This window comes from Bombyx mandarina, chromosome 19 (assembly GCF_030267445.1).
Source record: "Bombyx mandarina strain Sakado chromosome 19, ASM3026744v2".
NCBI lineage: Eukaryota > Metazoa > Arthropoda > Insecta > Lepidoptera > Bombycidae > Bombyx > Bombyx mandarina.
This window is the reverse complement of record NC_143225.1, coordinates 755,208-780,294: the sequence shown is the minus strand read 5'-3', so window position 1 is coordinate 780,294 and position 25,087 is coordinate 755,208. Positions and strand designations below refer to the sequence as shown.

Genomic DNA, 25,087 nt, shown 5'->3' with positions numbered 1-25,087 from the left:
ATGCTATAAGCCTCCTCGAAACATGTCAAGTAAAATGTTGAATATTTTCATGTTACTATTTATTTTTGGTGAGAGTTATGGTGTTATTTATAAATTGAATGGTAAGTCTTTTTTACTGCAGAGATTGTGTGGTGTAGGTGCTTGTTAACTGTACGTAAATTAGTTATTGTATTTATTAGCTTTCTTCAAAAATAGGTCTTTTCGATTAGAAAACCGAAATTACATCAGCAATGCAGTAATCAACAACGTCATAGGCAAAGTTATCACTTGAAATTTCAGCTAAAATATCATTCATCTCTTGGCGACAAGACTATATCAGCCCTCAACCTATTCGCAGAGTGGAGGGCCCGCACTCTCCGTTGGTGTCTTGTGTATCTATCACCCATAATACAAGTTGGCAGGAGTGTTGTTTCGTAATGATAGTTTGATTTCAGCAACCGAATACCACCGTATGCCAGCGTTATTCAAATTTGACAATTACGAAGACTGTTTGAGCAAGCCAGAAGGGATATACTGTACTACCAATTTTGAAATTATAAAGGCTGCGCCAAACCCCATTTATGATATGATAGTTGTGAGTAAAAGATAACAGTACAATTAAGACAGACAAGATAGTATTAACCTTTTGCTGATTTATTGTAAGATAAATAGCTTTTTAAAGATATTTCATATCTGTGATATGGGCCCGGATGGGTCTAAGATACAAGTGAAGTACATATGAAGTGGAGGTTAGATGGATAAAACTCCCGGTAGGTTGGCAGCCACCCCTACATTATATGTTTGTGAACCAGCTCAAGAATTAAAAAGAGAAAATCCCATATAGCCTCACAGATCTTACCCTTATTTACCGGGTACATATCGTAGGTTTTTTCCAGCTGCAAGAAAGTAGACTGTGAAATTAAAATCTCGACACTAAATTGTGAATATATCTTTACAGGAATTCTCCGAGCACACAGCGAAACATTACAATCATTCTAAACTTTTCTACGGCGTGTGCTTGTTTGATAATCGTAACCAAACAAACGTTTCAACCTGGGACCCGAAACAAAGCGTTGAGGCCCATCTCAACGAATCGTTTTGGTCCGAGCATCGTTTAAAAACAAAAGTCATCGATGTATCGTGTTCCAATGAGAAGGAGGATTTCAAGTTGGATACCAGTGACGTGATTGTTGGCATCGCCTGTCTTATTTTAATTCTACTGAACGTCGTTGGAAGTTTCTGTGATTTATATTTCGCCGATGGAACTAAAAACAGTAAGTTACCGAAGAGGAAGCGCCACCAAGCGTTCCGAATAATACGAATGCAAGCATCTCCCTTGAGTTATTTGACGCATTCGTTGGCTTTAGAAAAGCGGTCCATTCTCGTTATTTTTAAATGCAGGTAGATGGTAGTTATCTTGAGGTTGGCATGTTCTCCAATAGCCGCCACCATGTCGTCGGTCAGGTTTTCTGCCTATTTAAAGTAACGAAAACACTTTAGTTCGACATCAACGAAAACCTCGACTATAAGCTAACTGAGTAAGACGACTGGTCTATTCGTTTGCGGCTATACCAGGACTCGAAGCCAGTTTTGTAAATTAAGCATCTACATAACATAACAAACCACATACAACACTTGTTCACAAATAACTTCCACAATGACAGAATAACATCAACTTTACTAATGTGACAAACAAAATTTACAATCTATGTTATAACAGCTGGCCTAGTGGCTGACGTGGTCACAGAAATCGGTACCAACCTGTCACTGATGAGAGTCGGATGTTTTGCGATGGAGGTCGGTTTAATCGGTCCAACTCCTACATATTACGCCATTAACCATATACATACAAATATGTTTTAATACTAGATGTCAATATGTTGTCAATATTTTCAGATAAGGATTTGTACCAATGTTTTTCAATACGATGCAACTGGCGTAGGCTTATTAAGCCATTTGACGAGACCAACCCGCGGCTTCGTCCACTCAAATGTTTGAATGGTTTAAGGTAAATCTAATTTCCAAATGTTGTCCTACTTGCTAACTTTATTATTGCTACACATACCACCTAACTAATGGATGATTTTTGATTTTTTCATGGCTTTCATAGACCTCAATGTCCTACGGCACTCTACGTCCAACTCGATTGTAAGTGGTCACTGTCCCTCGTAAACACATTAACGGAAAGCTAAGTCAGCCTCGACAAGAATAATACTTATTAATGAAATCAAATGGATATGGGCAGATAAAAAGAAGCAGGATATTAATAGATTTTGCTTTTGAAAATAAAATTGCGATTTCAATTAAGCACTTTTAATAAGAAGTCGAACCGAAAATGGACAGCCGTTGTAACTATACTTGAGACCTTAGAACTTGTATCTCAAGGTGGGTAGCGCATTTACGTTGTGAATATATATGGGCTCCAGTAACCACTTAACACCAGGTGGGCTGTGAGCTCGTGCACTCAACAAAGCAATAAAAAAAAATGGACTTTGTGTCCGCCAAACGGAGAATATAAAAACAAAATAGACTTCAACCAATCAAAAAGAAAAAAAAGTAGTTGAGGCAATAAAAAAAAGGACAAAAGCCCAGTGCTAGCTCTACCACGGACCCTTCTGTTTAAGCGCATACTGGAAACCACCAAAACACATATTCAATGGTCAGAGTCAGTCAGGGTTAATAAACGACGCACATGAGCAAAACTGCATAAAATCGGCCCAAACTTTCCCATCAGCGGAGGAGTAGCCCAAGGTGGCAGCTCATCTCTGAAACTATTCATTGCTGTCTTGGAAGAAATAATGAGAAACTGGACTTTAAGAAATAAGAAATGAATATTAATGGCAAATACCTCGGTCACCTCTCTTTCACTGATGATCTAGCGATGCTGTCAAAATCAGGTGCCCATACAATGATTATTGAATGAGAAATGAATGCTTATGACGAATAAGATAGATTCAAGAATCTCAGTCGACAATGAAGTACTTGCATATACAGAAAAATACAATTACTTGGGAAAATAGGCTTTGATAGCAAAAAATTAGTTAGAAGTAGAACAATGAATACAAAACACTTGGAATAGATACTGGAGTATGAAAGAAATATTTCAAAGTAATATGCCAATAAATAATAAAATCAAAGCGCTGAACACATGTCTCCCACCGTGCCTAACTTATGTTGGTCAGACCAGAAATTTACTAGTACAATTAGGAATATAATTACCAGTTGCCAATGAGGCTTGGAACGTAGTATGCTGAACATTAATAAAAGACAAAAATAAGAAGTAAATCAAGCCACCGATGCTCTAAAACTTGCGTATAGGCTTAAATGGAAAAAGGCGGGTCAACTAGAAAATGAACCAAAGGAGTCACTTCGTGGAATGGTCCAGAGGAAAGCGACAGAGGACAATGGCACATAAGATAGCAGAATGACATCACAAGAACAGCGAGCCTAAACTATACACGCGAGCAAAAGTTTGGAATCACTTACTTGAAATTGGTTCCGCGCAATCTTGGTTAATAAAGAAATTTTCAATTATCATAAAAATTACATAATTTTAAAGGCTCAGCTGTAAACTTTAAATTGATACCAAATTGATTCAAATCGAGCCAGTAGTTAAGGAGCTATCTCGGATTAAGTGAAGGAGGTAGGAAAACAACGAAATATGGAAAAATAACGAATGAACAAAACAACAAAAATTAATAAGTAAAAGAAATTATTTAGCCTTAAAATTAAGTATCAGTACTTTGTGTTTCCTTCCCTCGCCCTATTAAATGCTCGAAGACGATTCTTCATAGACATGATCAGCTTCTGAATTGATTCTTGTGGGATACCTTCCCACTCGTAAATCAACGCCAATTTCAGCTCATTCAGACATGAAGGAGCAGGAGTTTTGGAACGAACCTTCCTCTTCGGTTCATTACACACGTGCTCAATGGGATTCAAGTCAGGGCTGAGCGCTGGCCAGTCCAATGTGGCGATACCGACTTCTTTGAGGTATACAGTTGTTACACGGGCAGTGTAACAACGAGCGTTATCGTGCATAAGGAGGAAGTGATCACCGATATATCCAGCATAGGTAAGGACATGTTCCAGCAGAATATTGGAAATGTACCAGTCGGAAGTTAGATCGCCTCCTCGTCTCCCACCAGGCACGAAAACAAGCTCGGTTTTACCATCGAAGGAAATGCCGGCCCACATCATACAATGGCGCCCCCATAAGCCACTGTTTCAGCGAAACAGCACTGCGCAAATCGCTCCCCAGGCTGTCTGTAGACCTGACCTCTTCGGTCGCTACCGTGCAAATACATCCCGCTCTCGTTGGAGAACAGGACTTGCCTCTATTGCTTAACCTCCCAATCAAGATGGGTGCGAGCAAATTGAAGGAGTGCTTGTCGGTGAGCTACTGTGAGTTTCGAGCCTGTGGGAGGCCTTTTTGGAGTCAGATTCGCTAGCTTGAGTCGTCGACAAAGTGTCCACTCGCTGGCTGCTACCCCACGAATATCTCGGAGCTCCTGTTGGACGTCGACACCATGTAAATGCCGATTTCGGAGAGAGGTTGACACGATGAAACGGTCATCCCTCTCCTATGTACACCGGTGCCGTCCAGATCTTGGTCTCGGGATAAAGCCACCAGTCTCCTGAAAGCGCTTGTAAGCTTTCGAAACACAGGACTGGCTTATATGGAGTCGACGAGCGACAACCCGCTGGCTGAGTTCTTCTTGCAATAGGTCTACGATTTGTGTTGCTTCTGTAGGTGTTGTCTCCATTGTCGTACAAGGTAAAGGATCAAAATTAGCGGAGATGTGTACCGGTCAACGTGTGAAAGTCAACTGATAAAAAAAATCCGATAACAGGTGCTTTTATAGGGGTCAATAAGTCGCAACTCGCGACGTATCAAGCAATTGAAACAAGTCTTTTTCGTTATTCCTTCACTTAATCCGGGATAGCTTCTTAAATACTGGCTTGATTTTAATGAATTTAGTATCAGTTTAAAGTTAAGAATTGAATCTTTAAAACGATGTCATTTTTATGATTATTAAAAAAAATTAGTACACGAGATCGCGCGGAACTAATTTCAAGTAAGTGATTCCAAACTTTTGCTCGCGAGTGTAGATACATGTGGCCCAGAATAGGGATCAATGATTTTCTTAGAAGGAGGCCTTCACCCGAAGAGGGGTCTTGCAAATAAACGAATGCTGAAAGATAAAAACTACTTGAAACATTATTTTCATATACCTACTGCCATTAGTTTGCAAGAAATATAAAAGCTTTTTATTATTTATTTATATAACAACACATCCTAAGCTTTTTGAATTAAATGGGTTTATACATGACATATTACATAGTTCTAATAACTTCTAATCAGATCGCTTCGGTTTTCAGGAGTGCATTAATGTGTTTGGTGATAATGGTACATACGACCCTGCCAGTCTTCATATATAACAATAATCCGAGATATTTGGAGCAGGTTTGTTATATTTCTATTTATATAGATACTTCGTATAAGTCCTTTACCATGAAAACCATCTATGACTCGCAAATATCGAAGAAAATCCTTTTTTTTTTTGGGTCGGATGCCGAACCTCCTACGAGGTCCCCGCGCCTAGGGGGCGCGCGGGGTATGTGGGACTTGACGATCTGCAAGGTGTTGGAGCAGACCGCGGGCCCAAGGAATTTTAGGGCCCACCCACTTAACGACTGCAGCCCGTCAGGCCGCCCAGACGGTGCCGCTGGTGTTCCGGAATACCCCGCTGGACCAGAACCAGCCTGCCGGGTCTGGACGCAATACACCTTTTTTTTTTTTTTTTTTTTTTTTTCCTACCTATGCTGATAGCCTTGAGAGGCTACTTCAGCGTACCCTAGCTTGTGTAGGTGAGCTCGCGGGGCTCAAACCGGAGAATTGCTAACACCGCCCTAGCAAGAGCAGTGCTTCGCAGAATCTACCACCGGATCGGAAGCGCGACCCACTGAGAAGATCCGGCGAGAAACTCAGTGGGCTGTGTCTGTGGGTTAATTCGCTCGTCGAGCCCTTCGTCGCAAGCGACGGGTTCGGCGAGGACGGTGACCGGTGCTTGTATTGCCTAAAAGCACCGTTAATGGATCAGGAGGATCCGTGATGACGTGCTTTGGGCGACGTCGACGGTTTACCAAACGGTCTACAGGATCGGGTATGTAGTTTCCGGCGGCCACGACAAGAGGGTTCTCATGTCGTGCCGCCTTCTCAAAGTGGCGCAGCGATGCCGACTGTAGATACTTACTGACGGGGTCGAGCTCCAGGTCATCGTGGAGGTCCACGTTCCTCTGGAACCATGGTGCTCCGACGGCTATCCTGCAGAATCGGGATTGTATAACCTGAAGGGGTTTCAAGTTGGTGCGGGCCGCGTGAGCGAACACTACGCTTGCATACGTCATGACGGGGCGTATGCAAGTTTTGTAGAGGGTTACCTTATTACGGAGGGACAGTTTGCTTCGTCTACAAAGCATTGGGTAGAGTCGTCCTAGTATAAACGCGGCGCGATCGCGTACCGTTTTTACGTGGGGACGGAATGTCATCCCTCTGTCGAGGGTGACGCCTAGGTATTTGACCTTCGGGGCCCACGGTATGGGCTGGTCAAAGAGAGTGATGGGGCTAACGGCGGAGGTGTTTACGCGCCTATTGGGGAGTGGGGTGCTCGAAGTGGTATTCGGAGGGCGACCCCTTTTGAATAGCACCGCTGTGCTTTTCGTGGGGTTAATGTCTATTCGCCACTTCCGGAACCACTGTCCCATGGTGGTTACTGCGGTCTGGAGTCGCCGATGAAGCAACGACATCTTCCTACACGAGTAGTAGATAGCCGTGTCATCGGCGAAGAGCGCTAGATGGGTCTCCGGAGACCGGGGTATATCGTTGATATACAAACTAAATAGTAACGGGGAGAGTGCGGAGCCTTGCGGGACTCCGGCAGTCAGATGACGGGGACGAGAACGAGTTCCCTCTACTCGATATCGAAACGAACGGTTCGACAAGAAGTCTCGTATGATGAGCACGAGTCTGTCTGGCACTCCCATGTTGTACAGTTTGTAGATCAAACCGTTGTGCCAGACTTTGTCGAACGCCTTCGCTACATCGAAGAAGAGGGCGCCGGTCGGGATTTGTTTACGCCTATTTAGCCCTATTAAGATGTGCTCCGTGAGGCGGTGCACTTGTTGTACGCACGAGTGTTTGGCGCGGAATCCAAACTGCTCGTCTATTAGAATTTTATTCGCGGTAACGAAGTCCCAGAGGCGTTTCCGAAGGAGCCGTTCGTAAATTTTGCCTATCGCTGGGAGGAGACTAATCGGTCGGTAACTAGCGGTTTCATTATTCGGTTTGCCCGGCTTGTGTATACCGATAACGTCTGCTTCTTTCCATACCGCCGGAAAGATGCAGTGCGTCATAGCGGTATTTAAGATGGTAGCCAACATTGTTATCAGTTGGACTGGTAAGAGTTTTAACGCGCGGTTGCGGATGCCGTCGGAGCCGGGTGCCTTCTTAGGTTGAAGGTTGTCTATTACTTCTCTAACTTCGTCAGAGGTAATGGGGGGTAACGCGTCCGAGGGTGGCAGGGAAGCTCTGCGCTCGACCTCCCTGTCGACTGCCTCGGTGTGTTCGGGGTCCGCGTATTGAGTGCTGGTGGTGCACTGCTCTTGCAGTGCATCGGCCAGCAACTCTGCCTTGTCATCGTCATCGAAAGCCGGTGGTTGGCCTGAAGGGCGTACGAGAGGAGGCATAGTAGCGGTAGTTTCGGACTTGAGAGTCCTTGCTAGTCGCCAGTACGCTTGATGAGAGGGCGCGAGTCCTTCTAAGTAACTATCCCAATTCTCATTTCGGGCGTCGCTTAGGCGAGATTTTACATCCCGCTGTAGACGACGCATCCGAATCCGGTTTGAGTGCGTGGGAAGTTGATCGTAGGCCCGGATTGCCGCGTTTCTAACTCTTAGGAGGTTCCTAAGTTCGGGGGACAGTCTGATGCGGTGGAAGCTATCCTCCACATCGACTTCTTTTGAGGATCTTATGATCGCGGAAGAGATGTGATCCGTGATGATGTTTATGGATTCGACTGTGTCCTCGGGGGATGGAGTTGAATCCGGGCCGCAGGGGAGGATTGGTGGAGCGGCATCGGCTAAGCATTTGCCCAGCTTCTTCCAGTCCACCATGGTCCTCGTAGCTGTGACTGGGTTGTGGGGGCGACCGAGCTGCATAACGACAGGTCGGTGGTCTGAGTCGAGCTCTGACATTGCTTCGATGGAACGCAAGCGCAGAGTTACGTTCCTCAGCAGTGCCAGGTCTATAGTGCTCGGACGGAGCGCGATGTTATACGGATAACATGTTGGAGTTGGGGGACCGACTACTTCAAAGGTAAGGTCGTCTATAAACGCGTCGAGACGCCTACCGTTTATGTTTGAACTGTGGCAGTTCCACCTAGTGTGGTGGCAATTTAAATCGCCTGCCAGGATGACGGAGTCTCCCATGCCGAACAGTGACTCGATGTCACTGCTCAGAAGGGGCTTGTCCGGGGGGAGATAAACGGATGCGATGACGATCGGCTGGTGTCCCGTCAGCGAGATACGGCACACTGACGCCTCGATATGTGAGAGCGAGGGGGTATCGAGAGGGACAACGTGCAGGGCCCGCCTATAGTAAATGGCAGTCCCGCCTTTGGAGGCGGTGAGTCTGTCATTCCTAACCATGACGTAATTCGCGACTTTCGGGTCACGACGCGAGGGCTTCAGGCAGGTCTCCTGCACTAGCAGAATATCTACAAGATTGTCGCGGAGGAATTCGTAAATTTGATCGCGTTGTCGCGCGACTCCGTTAGCATTGTAGAATGCTAACGTAAGGGAATATGGTTTCTCTCTAGCGTTTTGCGCCATTGATTACCGGTGATTTTAGAAAGTACGGGCCACGGACTCGTAAACGTCCATGTATTCGAACGCGGCCGCGAGCCGTTGTTCGGGGTTTACCGCCCTTCGCATCGCGTCTGCGAACGATCGCAGACGGTCGAAGTTGACCGCCGTGACGAAGTCGCGCACGAGCGTGAAGTCGTTGACGGCTGAGGGTTGCGGGGGACGGTACGCGGGCGCGGGGGGAGGTGCGAGCAGGGGCTGCGGCGCGGGACGTGTCGCGAGCGGGGGCTGGGGTGCGGTTTGTGTTCCCGACCTCGTATACGGCAGCGGTTTGTTCCACGCCGAGACGGTGGGAACCGCAGCCGGTACGAAGGCGGGTTTCGGTGCTGAAGGCACCGAAGCCTTTGGGCCGACGGTACGGGGGGCTGGGTGGGTCGGACGTTTTCGCGGAGCCCTAGGACATCCACGGTAATTCGCGGGGTGCCCTTGCTTAAGGCATAGGACACAGCTTGGAGGTTCGGTCGCGGTTTCCCTAACTCGCGAGCAATCTACCGTGGCGTGATCGCCGAGACACTTCACGCAGCGGGGGCGCGCATGGCAATTCCGAGCCGAGTGGCCATATAGTTGGCATCTGTGGCACTGTCCGGGAGTGCCACGTCTATGGGGGGCTTCAATGGTAACCCCGGATAGGCCACATACTGTCGCGAGACATGCGATCTTTTTCTTGGCCTCCGGGGTTGGTTCTAGAGCGACTAGAACCATGTTATATGGTTTTTTGTCGCGTCCGTTGTGCATCCGGTGCACACTTACTATCGGGAGGGACTGAGCGGTCAGATCCTCCCTTACGTACTCTATGTCGAGTTCCTTCGGAACTCCGCGTATTACTACGCGGAGCTCGCGGTCCTCCTGAAGAGCATAGGTATGGAAACCTATGTTCTCCTTTCGGAGGTACGCGGATAGAGCCCTATGGTCGCCCGGCGTTGCGACCTTTATTTGAATCCCATGCGCGACGTTACGCGCATGGGTATAATTTATTTTGTTTGCCTGAAGGGCCTGGGAGACGCGGTTCCATGCTGACTTCTCCTGGAGAATCAGCGGGGGCGGGACGACGGTTTTTTGCGCGGGTGCGGGCTTGGGACGCGGCGGTGGGGTTGCGCGGCGGCCGGAGTCCGACTCCGGTGTCACGACTAGCTGCGGACGGGAGGCAGTCGCTGATTTTGTTTGTTTTGTCGTGGAGCTCCGGGACTCCACGGCGCGAGTACGTTTTTTCCCGCGTTTTACCGTTTGGAACCCATCCGAGGTTCCGGGCTGCGGGCTCGTCGCGGACTCGAAGTCCATCTCCGATCCGGTATTCCGATACCGATACCGGACCGGACTCCGGTCTGAACCTGAGTTAATGATAACGGACGACGCGACGGATGAGATTGGCGAGAATGACGTCGCGGGTGCGTTAGGCGCTTCGTTGGCGCTAGGCGCTTCCTGAGTCGCTACGTGCGTACGTGCGCTCAAATTGGATTTGGGGGCGGGGCATGACTGCGCGGCTCGAAATGACGCGGCGAGGGACGCGGGCGGGGCGGGACTCGCGCGGGCGGCCCTGTAGGCCGCGAATTCGGCCGTGAGGTTGGATAGCACCGGGTACTTCTCGGCAAGTAACCCGAGAAACCCTAAGAGCTCTTCTTCCATTTTTTCGTTTTTGCCCGGGGGGGGCGTCCCCGGGACTTAAGGCACACTCGCCGAAAGGCGAGTCCCCTGAGTAGGAGTTCACCCCCTGAGCTTTACCAGCTCCAAGGGGGGGGAGTGCCTTTGCCGTGAAAACGGCAGTCGGCTAGGATTGGGGTGGAAGTTTGGGAAGGTGGGGCCCCACTGGGTTGTGAGAATGCCACAACAAGCGGTGATCTCAGCGGGGGGTTAGTCTCGAAAGAGACTGTTTTACTCGCCGAATAAATAAATAAATTTAATAAATGATATGAGTGGATGATAATGTGAAGTCGTTACGAATGCACAATCGACAAGTTCGAGTTGCTTTTACGACACAAGGTCGCGACGCCAGCGATAGTGCGTCAAGAATTCGCAACAATGCCGCGATCGATGCGACAACGACAATGCAGCGAAACTCAAGACACAAGATCGCGACGGCAGCGACAGTTTCTCGCAAAAACACGTCCGGACTGTAAGGTGATGCAATCGGAACTGTCCGCAATACACCACCAACCGGTTGCTCTTTTGTATCTCCTTGGCAGCGCGCTAGAGTGCTGGTAGCGCCATCTACAGGGGCCGGGACGTACAGGCGTATTCCCTCCTCCGGCCCCCGGCTCGACGGCGACGGATCGGTACGGAAAGGGAAGAGCTCTCCCTCTCTCGTTCCGCCGCCTCCTTCTGCGATATGGTGGACTCGCAGAAGTTGAGCATAGCCTTCCAGGACTCGTTGCTGTCGAGCATCGTAGCCACGACGCACGACAGCGAGAGGTCCTCTCCTATGACCGCGACGAGGGCGGCACGTTGCTCGTCGAATCCAGAGCAACGCAATGTGTGTTCCGCTGTGTCATCCTCGTCGCGGTCTGCGCAATGGTGGCACTGCACCGTCGGTTCCCTACCAGCTATCTTGAATAGGTACCGGCCAAAACACCCATGGCCGGTCAACATTTGTGTCAGCCTGATCGAAGAAAATACTAGGAAGAAGTTTGTTTTTATTTTCCCTTTTGTAAGTCAAATATATAAAATAGAGACAGCGGTATGCAACGTCGTGTGAGCATAAGTACATTTGAACCTATAGTAGTGTAGCAGCTTTTTCAATCAGTAGTTCCTAATTGTTGTTTTTTTGAGGACCTAAAAAAATTAAGTATAAAAAGTAAGCCTAAAGAACATGATCCAATGGCAAACCTCTATGATTTTTTTATTACAGAGATATTTACATCGCATATTCTGGTTTAAAAATTGAAGCCAGCCTAGAACTGAAAAACTCTTTTACATGCTGTAGTACTTTTAAGTGAAATTATGGTTTCTGGGGCCAATACCTTAAACTGAATGATTGTACTGTAGAAGAGCAAGATCATTTATTGTAGTCATGTCAACGGTGGGCCAGTCTCTTGGCAATAACCCTGGGATTGCTCACGCCTGTGAACAACGGTGACCACAAAATAAAACCCACTGTTTATCTCCTTCTTTTTTAATGACTGCATGCATTGTCAGTTTATTAGTATAATAGTATCTTCACTTGCAGCTTTATGATAACATCTACTATCATCTACTGTTCAATGGTACATTGATTATACAGTTTTTCATTATAATATCTGGATTCCTGCTTTCATACAACCTGCAAAGATATGAGGAGAGCAATGAGATTAACTGGAAAATTCTACCAAAACTGACTTTGCTGAGATGGTTGCGGTAAGCCTTTTTTGCTTTTAATTTAATGTCTGTCTACTCCCATTAATTGAAATAAAATAAAATATTGATTGTGATACCTTTGGCCAGGTAATCCAGAGGTATGATCACAACGCCTACAGCTAACAGCAGTCTGTAGCAACCCGTAGACTGCAAGCTACATTAATGATCAGTCTCTACAAAATTTAATTTTATGATGCTGTACATACAGTCTAGACAGTCATGCAGTTCTGATTAGGTATAAAGGTTCTGATAAAATATTCTTATACTAGCCGTCAGAGAATTAAAAAAGTAGGTCAAATGAATAATTAGCCAATTACAATACGGTATTGTAATTGATATGCCAATACAAACATATAAGTTTTTGTGTTAATCATTCATGTCAAATGATTATTCTTAAGGCGAATTATAAAAATATATAATATTATTATAATTTGCTTATTGTCTACCACTGGATTATCACAACAAACCATGTATACTAATATTATAAAGCTGAAGACTTTGTTTGTTTGTTTGTTTGTTTGTTTGAACGCGCTTATCTCAGCAACTACTGGTTCGATTTGAAAAATTCTTTCAGTGTTAGATAGCCCATTTATTGAGGAAGGTTATATAACACCACGCTAAGGTAAGAGAGCACCAATAAATAATGTTTCAAAATCTAAAATAGTGTATGACAGTATTGTTCCCCTTTAAAAGATCTAAAAAAAAGTCGGCGACAGCATATGTCTATATGTTATGGTTGACTCACTATAACGTTTTTTATGCTAACCAAATTTGTTCTAAAATAAACCATTATTTGTGAAGGTGTTTTTATAAAGATGATATTAATCCCTATCCATATAACTACGTTATTATTACTTGGTTTTAATGCAATTCCGATTGCATCGCCTTACAGTCCGGACGCGTTTTTGCGAGAAATTGTCGCTGCCGTCGCGATCTTGTGTCTTGAGTTTCACTGCATTGTCGTTGTCGCACCGATCGCGGCATTGTTGTGAATTCTTGACGCACTGTCGCTGGCGTCGCGACCTTGTGTCGTAAAAACAATTCGAACTCGTTGATTGTGCATTCGTAACGACAACCTCACACTATCATTTCACTCATCTCATCTATTAAATTTATTTATATATCGTCGTGAAAAACAGTCTCTTTCGAGACTAAAACTCCACTGCGATCACCGCTTGTTGTGGCATTCTCACAACCCAGTGGGGCCCCACCTTCCCAAACTTCCACCCCAATCCCAGCTGACTGCCGTTCTCACGGCATAGGCACTCCCCCCTTGCTAGCTGGCACAGCGCAGGGGGTATAACTCCTACTCAGGGTACTCGCCTTTCGGCGAGTTTGCCTTAAGTCCCGGGGACGCCCCCCCCCCGGGCAACCAACGATGGAAGAAAACGAGAACCCCGCGTTGTTCGCGAAATTCGTTCGCGACTACTGCCCGGACATAATGTCCAAATTTAGGACATACAAAGCCAGTCTCATAGAGAGCTCCCACGCACCGATCGCCGCTGCCGCGATTATTCCCGATTCGCCGTTGTCCCCCCCCCCCACCCCCGCGCCCGCGTCGATCGCGTCATGCGCGGCATCGAGCTCCGGCTCCGACTCCGAGTCGGAGATGGAGTTCGAGTCGGCCGCCAGCCCGGAACCCGGAACCTCCGATGGGTTCACTATCGTCGCGCGCGGCAAGAAACGCGCCCGCGCCGTGGTACCGTCCACGGCGCCGAAACAGCCCAAGGCCGCGAACGCGCCGCGACCCCAACCCGCGCCCGTCCGCAAAACTCCCGCGCCGCCGCCGGTAATCCTGAAGGATAAATCCGCGTGGAACCGCGTATCCCAGGCCCTTAAGGCCAACAATATTAACTACTCCCAAGCGCGTAATCTCACGCACGGGATACAGATTAAGGTCGCAACGCCGGGCGACCATAGGGCCCTCACCTCACACCTCTGAAAGGAGAGCATAGGCTACCACACCTATGCCCTCCAGGAGTACCGCGAGCTCCGCGTAGTAATACGCGGAGTACCAAAAGAGCTCGACGTTGAGCTAGTCAAAGAAGACCTCATCGGGCAGGCGTACCCGATCGTAAGTGTGCACCGTATGCACAGCGGTCGGGACAAGTTCCCCTATAACATGGTTCTCATCGCGCTTGAACCAACCGCGGAAGGCAAACGGATTGCCTCAAGCCTCCGCACCGTTTGCGGTTTATCAGGGGTCACCGTCGAGGCCCCATACAAAAAAGGCACTCCCGGGCAGTGCCACAGGTGCCAGCTCTATGGCCACTCCGCGCGTAACTGCCACGCGCGTCCACGGTGCGTAAAGTGCCTCGGTGACCACGCGACAGCCGACTGCTCGCGGGTCAAAGAGACCGCGACCGAACCGCCGAGCTGTGTGCTCTGCCAAAAGCAGGGTCACACGGCCAACTACCGCGGATGCCCCAAGGCCCCGCGGAAGCGTCTGGCCAACGCGCCCCCGAAAACCGTCGGCCCAAAGACTTCGGCACCCCGCGCGAAACCGGCATTCGTGCCGGCACTGGTGCCCACCGTCTCCGCGTGGGCTAAACCGCTGCCGCTCACGTTGGCAGGAAAATCACCGGCACCCCAACCCCTGCTCGCGCCGGTAATCGATGGCGTACAACGGGAGACTAAAACCCCATTCTTTGAAGTTAGCATTTTACAATGCTAACGGACTCGTGCGTCAGCGCGACCAAGTTTATGAGTTTCTACGCGACAATCTCATCGACATCCTTCTGGTGCAGGAGACCTTCCTAAAGCCCTCGCGTCGCGACCCCAAAGTCGCGAATTACGTCATGGTTAGGAATGACAGACTCTCCGCCTCCAAGGGCGGGACTGTCATTTACTATAGGAGGGCCCTGCACTGCGTCCCTCTCGATACTCCCTCGCTCTTACAAATCGAGGCGTCAATGTGCCGCATCGCGCTGACGGGACACCAGCCGATCGTCATCGCATCCATCTATCTCCCCCCTGACAAACCCCTCCTGAGCAGTGACCTCGAGACACTGCTCGGTATGGGGGACGCGGTCATTCTGGCAGGCGACTTAAATTACCACCACACTAGGTGGAACTGCCATCGCACGAATGTGAGCGGTAGGCGTCTCGACGCGTTCATAGACGACCTCAAATTCGAGATATTCAACCCCCCGACCCCCACGTGCTATCCGTACAACGCTGCGCGTCGTCCGAGCACAATAGATCTGGCACTGCTGAGGAACGTAACTCTGCGCTTGCGCTCCATCGAGGCAATGTCAGAACTCGACTCAGACCACCGACCTGTCGTCATGCAGCTCGGTCGCCCACTTAACCGCGAACCAGATACGAGGACCATGGTGGATTGGAAGAAGCTGGGCACGTGCTTAGCTGACACCGCTCCACCAATCCTCCCTTGCGGCCCGGGTTCAACTCCATCTCCCGAGGACACAGTCGAATCCATAAACATCTTCACTGATCACGTCTCGACGGCGATCATAAGATCTTCAAAACAAGTCGATGTGGAGGACTGCTTCCACCGCATTAGACTTTCCCCCGATCTTAGGGACCTCGTAAGAATCAGAAACGCGGCAATCCGGGCCTACGATCGATATCCCACGGATTCAAACCGGACTCGGATGCGTCGCTTACAGCGGGAGGTCAAATCCCGCTTAAGCGACGCCCGAAACGAAAATTGGGATAGTTATTTAAAAAAACTCGCGCCCACTCACCAAGCATACTGGCGACTAGCTAGGACCCTCAAGTCCGAAACTATCGCCACTATGCCGCCTCTCGTACGCCCCTCAGGCCAACCACCGGCTTACGATGACGATGACAAGGCAGAGTTGCTGGCCGATGCACTGCAAGAGCAGTGCACCACCAGCACTCAACACGCGGACCCCGAACACACCGAGTTAGTCGACAGGAAGGTCGAGCGCAGAGATTCCCTGCCGCCCTCGGACGCGTTACCCCCCATTACCACTTCCGAGGTTAAGGAGGCGATCGATAGCCTACAACCACGGAAAGCTCCCGGCTCCGACGGCATCCGCAATCGCGCGCTAAAACTGTTACCAGCCCAACTAATAACGATGTTGGCCACCATCTTAAATGCTGCTATGACGAACTGCATCTTTCCCGCGGCGTGGAAAGAAACTGACGTTATCGGCATACACAAGCCGGGCAAACCGAAAAATGAAACCGCGAGTTACCGCCCCATCAGTCTCCTCCCGGCGATAGGCAAACTATACGAACGGCTCCTCCGTAAACGCCTCTGGGACTTCGTATCCGCGAACAAAATTCTGATAGACGAGCAGTTTGGATTCCGCGCCAGACACTCGTGCGTCCATCAAGTGCACCGCCTCACGGAGCACATCTTACTAGGGCTGAATAGGCGGAAACCCATCCCGACAGGAGCCCTCTTCTTCGATATAGCGAAGGCGTTCGACAAAGTCTGGCACAACGGTTTGATATACAAACTGTATAACATGGGAGTGACAGACAGACTCGTGCTCAATATACGAGACTACTTGTCGAACCGTTCGTTCCGATATCGAGTCGAGGGAACGCGTTCCCGGCCCCGTCACGTCACAGCCGGAGTCCCGCAAGGCTCCGCCCTCTCCCCGTTACTATTTAGTTTGTATATCAATGATATACCCCGGTCTCCGGAGACCCATCTGGCGCTCTTCGCCGATGACACCGCCATCTACTACTCGTGTAGGAAGAAGGCGTTGCTTCATCGACGACTTCAGACCGCAGCTACCACCATGGGACAGTGGTTCCGGAAGTGGCGCATCGACATCAACCCCACGAAAAGCACAGCGGTGCTCTTCAGAAGGGGTCGCCCTCCGAACACCACGTTGAGCATCCCTCTCCCGTCTAGGCGCGTCGACACCTCCGCCTCCGCCATTCGCCCAATCACGATGTTCGACCAGCCCATACCGTGGGCCCCGAAGGTCCAATATTTAGGCGTCACCCTCGACAGAAGGATGACATTCCGCCCCCACATCAAGACGGTACGCGACCGTGCCGCCTTCATTCTAGGACGCCTCTACCCGATGATATGTAGGCGAAGTAAAATGTCCCTTATAAATAAGGTGACACTCTACAAAACTTGCATACGCCCCGTCATGACCTAGGCAAGTGTAGTGTTCGCTCACGCGGCCCGCACTCACTTAAAATCATTCCAAATTATTCAATCCCGTTTTTGCAGGATAGCCGTCGGAGCCCCGTGGTTCGTCAGGAACGTCGACCTCCATGACGACCTGGACTTAGAGTCCATCAGTAAGTATCTACAGTCGGCGTCGATGCGCCACTTCGATAAAGCGGCACGACACGAGAACCCTCTCATCGTGGCCGCCGGTAACTACATTCCCGATCCTGCGGACAGAATGGAAAGCAGTCGACGTTGCCCAAAACACGTCATCTCGGATCCTCCCGATCCACTAACGGTGCTTCTAGGTACTTCAAGCATCGGTCACCGTTCCCGTCGAACCCGTCGCTTGCGACGAAGGGCTCGACGAGTAAATTAACTCTCAGACACAGCCCACTGAGTTTCTCGCCGGATCTTCTCAGTGGGTCGCGTTTCCGATCCGGTGGTAGATTCTGCGAAGCACGGCTCTTGCTAGGGTTCGTGTTAGCAACGTCATCAGGTTTGAGCCCCGTGAGCTCACCTACAAAAGTTAGGGTTACGCTGATATAGCCTCTCAAGGCTCTCAGCTTAGGTAGGAAAAAAAAAAAGGTTTTAATGAGTATCTTAATGAGTATGAGAAGATATCGCAGTTTTAAAACAACATCGCAGAAACATAATGATCAAGCGCGTAATATTGATGTACAAGGCGCCGGCCAACCGGTGCGAGCGGCACAAAAATAAGAATAATAAATAACAAGAAACGCCCAAATCACTTCAAGATAGGCTTTGAAAATTATAGATTTTTGTGGATTTTTCCAGGATCCCATCATCAGGTCTTGATGATTACAGGAAAGTTCGGGAAGTCTTACCTTTAGAACAAAAAATAGAAAAGAAAATTATCAGAATCGGTTCAAGCATTCTCGATAAATCGGTGAACGTACATAGATAAAAAAGGTCGAATTGATAGCCTCCTCTTTTGAATTTGGTTAAAAAGCGTGATTTTGGTACCTTAAATAGCTCCTCAACATTATATTATTCAAAAATATTTTCACTTTCTACGTAAATGAAGTCGCAGGTAAAATTTAGCGTTATCCCAAAGTAACTATTCCACGCGGACGAAGTCGCGGCCAAAAGCTAGTTTTTATTAATGCAACAAAAATAATTAAAAAACATCTAAAAAAACTCAAAGCACACCGACATAGTCGGAACAAACTTTTCAATTGAAAAAAAAAAACAAACAAATAAAAATTGAAACAAATACTTTAAAAATGGCCCAAAATTTAATTTAAATTACTTTATAAATGAACTAGCGACCCGCCCTCGCTTCGCTTCGGAAACATTAAAACACACATGAAACCAAAAAAATAAAATAATTTTTTTTTTTTTAAAAAGTTGCCTATGTTCATCAGGGACAATGTCGGCTTCTAATGGAAAAATAATTTTTCAAATCGGTCCAGTAGTTTCGGAGCCTATTCGAAACAAACAAACAAACAAATCTTTCCTCTTTATAATATTAGTATAGATACACGTGATGTTTCATATTGTATGGTAAACTCAATTCACTAGTCGATATTGAGTAACATCAAGGTCAAAAATTACAAGCTTCAGAATAATTAAATAATAATAATAAAATTTCATTTCAAGACATCAGTCTCATAATATTGTGTTAGTATTACAAATAACTTAAGAACTATGTTAGTATTTAAATAAATCTATCAACTCCGTCCCTGGTAGCCTCATCAAGCATCATGTAGAACATGCAACTTGATGAACCTACCCAGGGTCGGGTCATCCAGTCTTTCAGCTAGTACCCTTAAGACGTTGTTGGTGCTTCCTCCTACTCTACGCATAATCGATGCCACCTTTTTGCGCATTATCGCGAAGTTGTCATCGGTGTGCGCATCGGCGAACATGCCTGATGCACTACAATAAGGTGGAAGCCTCAACAACAGCCTGAAGGCGTTATATTGTATAGCAATATTTTATAGCAATTATATTGTATAGTAAAGGAATCTACCTTCATAACTTGGTGGAAATAGTTATTATTTTAACACATGTGACATTTCTCAACATTTACCATTCTAGCTTTCAATTTCATCTTTTCCAGGCTTACTCCACCGTATGCCTTAATATTGGCACTAACATCGACTTGGATGAGACATATCAATACAGGACCATTCGGGCATGTAAGTTTTATGTCATGCCCATTCTTCATTAATGATTTATTAAAATAAAGTCAGTTTGCTTCCGCTTACTCCATGTTCTAACTTCACGACTGCAGAGAGCTCTCCACTTACCAGGTATCAATGAAATGAAGCAATAAAACTACTACCCGTCAGCAAGCATAGTATATTCGTGTTCTACCCTTAAATTGTTTGTATTCAATGGGTGATTAATGACGGCAAACAAAGCAGAGAACAATCAACAAGCTTTGATAATAATGTAAACTTTCAAGAGGTCAAGAGTTAATTGCCTGACTTCAGCTTCCTGGTTGGAGTCAGCAGACGAGGAGTGTCAGAGTTGAACTGACTAAAACCCACTTTGCTTCAACATACATAATCGAAGCCTCTATAAGACAAAACTCAACCGAGGTTTGATCTTGCTCAATATGTTATAATCTTAATGATTTCATTGCAGGAGATGGCTGTGTCCGAAATACGTGATTGCAGAAAATATTGGTGGCAGCATCTCTTGTACATCCACAACTACATTAACAATACAGATTGCTTGGTACAATCTTGGTACGTTAATTGTATTAAAAATGTAATAAGAAATAAAACCTAGGGTTCGAAATAACGCAAAGTTCTTTTAGAGCGTTTAGGTTTCGATTCTATTAGAACTACATCTACTATTACTCTAATGCGAGCTACAATAGACTGTTTGTTCGTATTTATGTACATCGTTTTTTTTTCTATTGCATGTAGCAATAAAAGACTTACCTACCATATTCTAAAGAATAGACCGATACACCTGGGTATCGACAAAACAATCGTCATTTTATACCTATTTCAAAATGAATTTTTTTCATTCAACTTGCTAACTAACATTCTAAGAAAGGTTCACGGAATCTGGACAATGCCCTACTGCTTTATTGAGAAGCATCTGAAGAGCTTGTACCAAAAACTCGACCATTCTGGATCTATACCCCTGTGTGCTTAGGGCGAGTTTTTTAAAGTTCTCGATAGCGTAAAAATTAAGTCAAATTTGTATGCAGTTGGAATGTTTACCCATGTTTGTCGGTAGGGGCACTGTTCCGGCTACATACAAATTTCAGGTAACTTTTAAGCCTATCGATAACGTCAAAAAACTCGCACTAAGCGCACACCGGTCCACTTTACAATAGAAAATATAATCTATATGTACCTTTTAAATAAATATAGTACATACCTTATATGTAAATATGTTTATAGATATAAGTATGTATAAATTTAATGTATTCAAATTGGAATAGGAGGTCCCAAATTTAATCTTATGGTATATATCATATATTATGGTAATTTAATCTTATAGGTAGGTACCTACCTATAAGATTAAATTATTGTTTTCTGTGTTTATTTAATAATTTTGGCTAACCTTTAGTGTAGGTATTAGATAGGTAGGTATCTTATTAACTATGATAATTAGCAGAGCAAATAGTCAGAGACAAGCATGGGCTAAATTCACCTATTTTTTCCGTTAGGCATTGGCTTAAGAGCCATTAGGCAGATAAATCATAGATTACAATTATGTAACAAGCCAGTCACTTAAAATTAGACTAAGTTACCTATGTGTTAAATTAGTGTATCGAAAGCCCGAGTCGGTATCAGCGAGCCAGCAGTGTTAATGACTGTATCTGCCAGAAATCAAACATTCTGTGGCAGTTCAAAAGTGCCATCAAGTCTCCAGTCCCATCAAGATGTATTTGCCGATTCCAGGTGGCCGTAAGGTGGAAATTAAATATTCTTGCAGGTACATAGCCGTTGATATCCAGTTGTTCATTTTTGGATTATTTATATATCTCGTGTGCCGAACTTCAAAATCTAGGAAGATAGTTCTCCCAACTTGGTTTTTCATCGGCATCGCCATTACAGCAGCTCACACCTACTTCGAAGACTTGGACGGCACCGTCATGACTACTCCTGAGTAAGTGAAAGTGATTGTTGAAAGTTTTTTTGAAATAAAAGTAAAAACTTAACATCGTATTTGAGGACATTCCTGACCACTATCTCTTATTCTTTCTCTTTCTCTCTTCCCATTTTCCCATTAAAATTTAAATCAAATAAAGATGACAATAATAAGTTTCACTAAGCCCTGCGCAGTGATTTGCCTGTTACCCAATAGTATTATTGTTCCATCTAACAGAGTCATTCGGAACCACATCAGGGGAGACCCGACGTTCTTAAAAGTGTACAGACGAAGTCACACCAATATACCCTGTTACATCCTGGGGATGGGTGCAGGATACCTGTTTTATTATTGGCAGAAGATTGCCATCAATTTTGACAAATTTAAGGTATTTTTTCTCCTTTATTTACTAAATGTAGCAATTTACCGGTGATGACGTCAGACAAGACTGTAGCGTCCAGGTGCTAAGCAGCCACTGACAATATTATGAATGTTTAAGGATCATGAGTTTGACTCAAAATTAAGCTTAGGATTCGAAGTGTTAAGAAGTTGTCAGTTCTGTCCCCCAAGAACCAAAACAACAACAATTATGTGATTATGAGATCGAAACAACATGATTTTGTTCTTTAGGCTGGCAGTTTCACTGGTCTATTAACTTCGGAGAGTACACTTCTTATATGTAAGTATACCTTGCTAACCCAACTTAGACCCTGGACTTTCTCTGCATCCATATCAACAATACTCATAGTAGGTATTTCAACAAATTATTTTATCGCAAACTTTCACATAACTGAAATGGCCATGGTTTCAGATATGAAACTTTTAAAAGCCTTTTTTTTTAGAAATATGACATGCTCTGTTGGATGGCTAGTCCCCTGCTACTAGTCCTGGATTGTGGCATTATAGTCCTGGCTTCGTATTTCTACATGGACGCGCCAAGGTCTTCAGTCATGTTGAGAACAATTTACGCTGCAACTGCGAAACCTGTTTTTGGATTACTGTTCACAGTACTCCTATGCGCAATGATCATGAAACTTGAAAGTACGTATGGCTTTCTTACTTATCAACTATTAGACATCTTATAGAAGCCTTATTACCAAAGGAACAATAATTTTATTAACAAATAGATGTAATAATGAGAAAAGCTCACGGCCTTCCTGATGACAAATAATTACAGAGGGCACGGCCCGCGAATGAACGCACCCTCCTTGGTAATAGTTAAAAAACATATGCATATGCAGTTGTGGCAACCAATTGAGTTTCTCAGTGGGCCGAGATTCTCATCTGGTAGTAGATTCAGCGGCTACTGTTCGAAAATTCTCTCAGATTGAGCCCTGTGCGTTCACCTCCCATTGTAGGCAGCGGCTTAGCTGTGCTCCTGGTATTACTTTCGTCCATAAGCGACGCTAACCACTCATCTTCAGGTGGGCCATATGCTCATCTGTCTACACGAGCAATAAAAATAAATAAAAAACCACCAGAACTATAACAGATAACTGATATAGATATGGAAGTCTGAAGAGAAAGAATAAAATGGCGGTGGGGCGTATTGTGCTCTGCGTGGGTACCAGCGTCCTACTCATTTCTGGTTTGACGTTCGGCCAGTCGTCATGCAATACAATTGAGACCATGTCTCGAGGTTGGTGGCGGCATTCTCGTTATGATGCCCGTACGCTCCAGTAACCAGCTAGCACCATTTAGTGTAATATGAAGAAATTAATAAACAAATTGTCAATTCTGTAGCAAAACTGGAGGGTAGAAGCAAGGAGCACCATCTTTTATAGGGGAAAAGTGGAAAAAGTGTCCACCTGTATACCGCAAGTTCTTGTTGGAAGACTCACTGAAATAGCGTTAGTGTATGAAATGGAAATGATATGAATATAGGACTTTTAAACAGAGTGAAGTGTACTAAGTTGGAAAATTTAATATTCTTCGTGACTTGTGTAGTTAAGAAATATGCAGTATTTAAAATCTCAACTATTTATTTTTATGACTATGTACATAGGAAGTATTTGTTTCCTTCTTAATTTACTATCCTACTCTAATAATTTATGGCATTGTTTTTAACATTTTTCCACTAGATAACTTTTCTTCATAATTACTTTAATAGCTCCCATTCAGCGAACACTTTTTAATACACTAAGATAGTGCTCCTTACTTCTTAAGCAAAACGGAAGTCTTAGTCGTCTCTCAAATATAATACTATCTCATGTATCTCTATATCAGATGTCTTTCGTCTAATGTTCGAGCGGGATTGGTGGGCGATCGTGGCGCGACTCTCTTACTGCACCTACACTCTCCATATGACCATTATTCGGTACACCGCATCACTGTCCACCGTTCCTTTCCAGCATTCGACTATGGCAATGGTAAGTGAAATAAATTCACCTCAGGAATATCACACACCACATACATATGTAAATAGTTTGAGTTGATCTTCGGTACAGACACAAAGCGTGCCTGACTAGAGACTGGACACTGACTGAGGACATACCAACGATACGCCAGGGTCTAACTTCTAAATGATTCTTCTTATTTCAGGTTCAATACTATTTTTTCATCTTGGTCGTCTCTTTGCTCCTCTCCATTCCGCTCTGGTTGCTGGTCGAAGAACCGATGAATCAAATGTGGAAACTGTGTCTAAGCTCTTCCTCTAGGACGGCGCACACACAGAAGAAAATTGAACCGGAATTGCAAACAAAATCAAAGTTTTAAATAGAGAGATTCATCAACATCATCAACAGAACACGGCCGTTCACTTCTGGGTTTATATCCTCCGAGGTTTGCTATAATTACCGGTTCTGGGCTACATGCGTCCAGTGGATACCGTCACCTTCAGCATGTGGTCAGAAAGAGTATAATGCATACATTTATTGTGATACAAGTATTATTTTTGCTCGATATTCAGATTTGGCAACCAAAGACCTTGAAAACAGGAACATGAGGACCTTTTCAATTCGATCCACCTCGGTGGCCTACCCACATACATAACAAAATGGGTAAATTAATTATGACGTATATAGTCCTGCGCATAGTCCTGCCGCAGTGGCAATCCATCGAGCGCCGCAGGTAGCATTTTGTACGTTTAGCGGTTCACTTGTTACGACAGCTGATAAAAACGACTTATTTATCTGCTTCATTATGTTCTTTCAATAAAATACGAAATGCAACTGAATGTTGGAAAGAAAATAGTCTCCAGAGTAGTATTAACCACCACCTGGTGGGCTGGTACCACAGCCGGTATCCGGAAAAAGCGCAATAAAAAGAACGCGAAGGAAATAAACGCACAGGAATAGTCCACAAGAAATATCCACACATGGATTAAATTGCACAAAGAAAACTCACACTACAAAAAATATTATTTGCGCTTTTTTTTTTTCGACTACAAAATTAGGCTATGTCAAATTAAATAGTCAAACATATAAAATGCCAATCTTTACTAAATCTAATTCTTTTTTTGTACCTACTTTAAATTCACTTTTATTTTATACTCAATGGAGTGTTCGACGAGCAGACATCAGATTAAACGAATTAAATCGAACTTTAATATTGGGAGATCGAGAATTATAGTCTCAATTAAGTCAAACCATACAAACGCCTACATGAACTACGTTAATAAAAAATGTACCTACGTGCAAATTTTACTAG

At 45.5% G+C, this 25,087-nt stretch overlaps 1 protein-coding gene across 1 annotated transcript; it reads left to right on the top strand.

Moving 5' to 3' along the window:
* Positions 1-2: 2 nt before the first annotated feature.
* Positions 3-25,087, top strand: LOC114252223 (nose resistant to fluoxetine protein 6-like). The gene is made up of 13 exons (XM_089735199.1): positions 3-101; positions 435-574; positions 938-1,253; positions 1,876-1,987; positions 5,362-5,446; positions 12,065-12,231; positions 19,443-19,521; positions 19,973-20,076; positions 21,284-21,457; positions 21,677-21,827; positions 22,282-22,480; positions 23,666-23,808; positions 23,981-25,087. The coding sequence occupies exons 1-13, from the start codon at positions 23-25 to the stop codon at positions 24,152-24,154; spliced, it is 1,923 nt and encodes a 640-aa protein (XP_089591325.1). The 5' UTR covers positions 3-22; the 3' UTR covers positions 24,155-25,087.

Excerpts from the sequence above, each read along its gene's own strand:
- LOC114252223 (XM_089735199.1), top strand. The coding sequence starts at position 23 with ATGTCAAGTAAAATGTTGAATATTTTCATGTTACTATTTATTTTTGGT. Across the intron at positions 1,254-1,875 it reads CGCCGATGGAACTAAAAACA|ATAAGGATTTGTACCAATGT; the intron begins GTAAGTTACCGA and ends CAATATTTTCAG. Across the intron at positions 22,481-23,665 it reads AATGATCATGAAACTTGAAA|ATGTCTTTCGTCTAATGTTC; the intron begins GTACGTATGGCT and ends TCTCTATATCAG.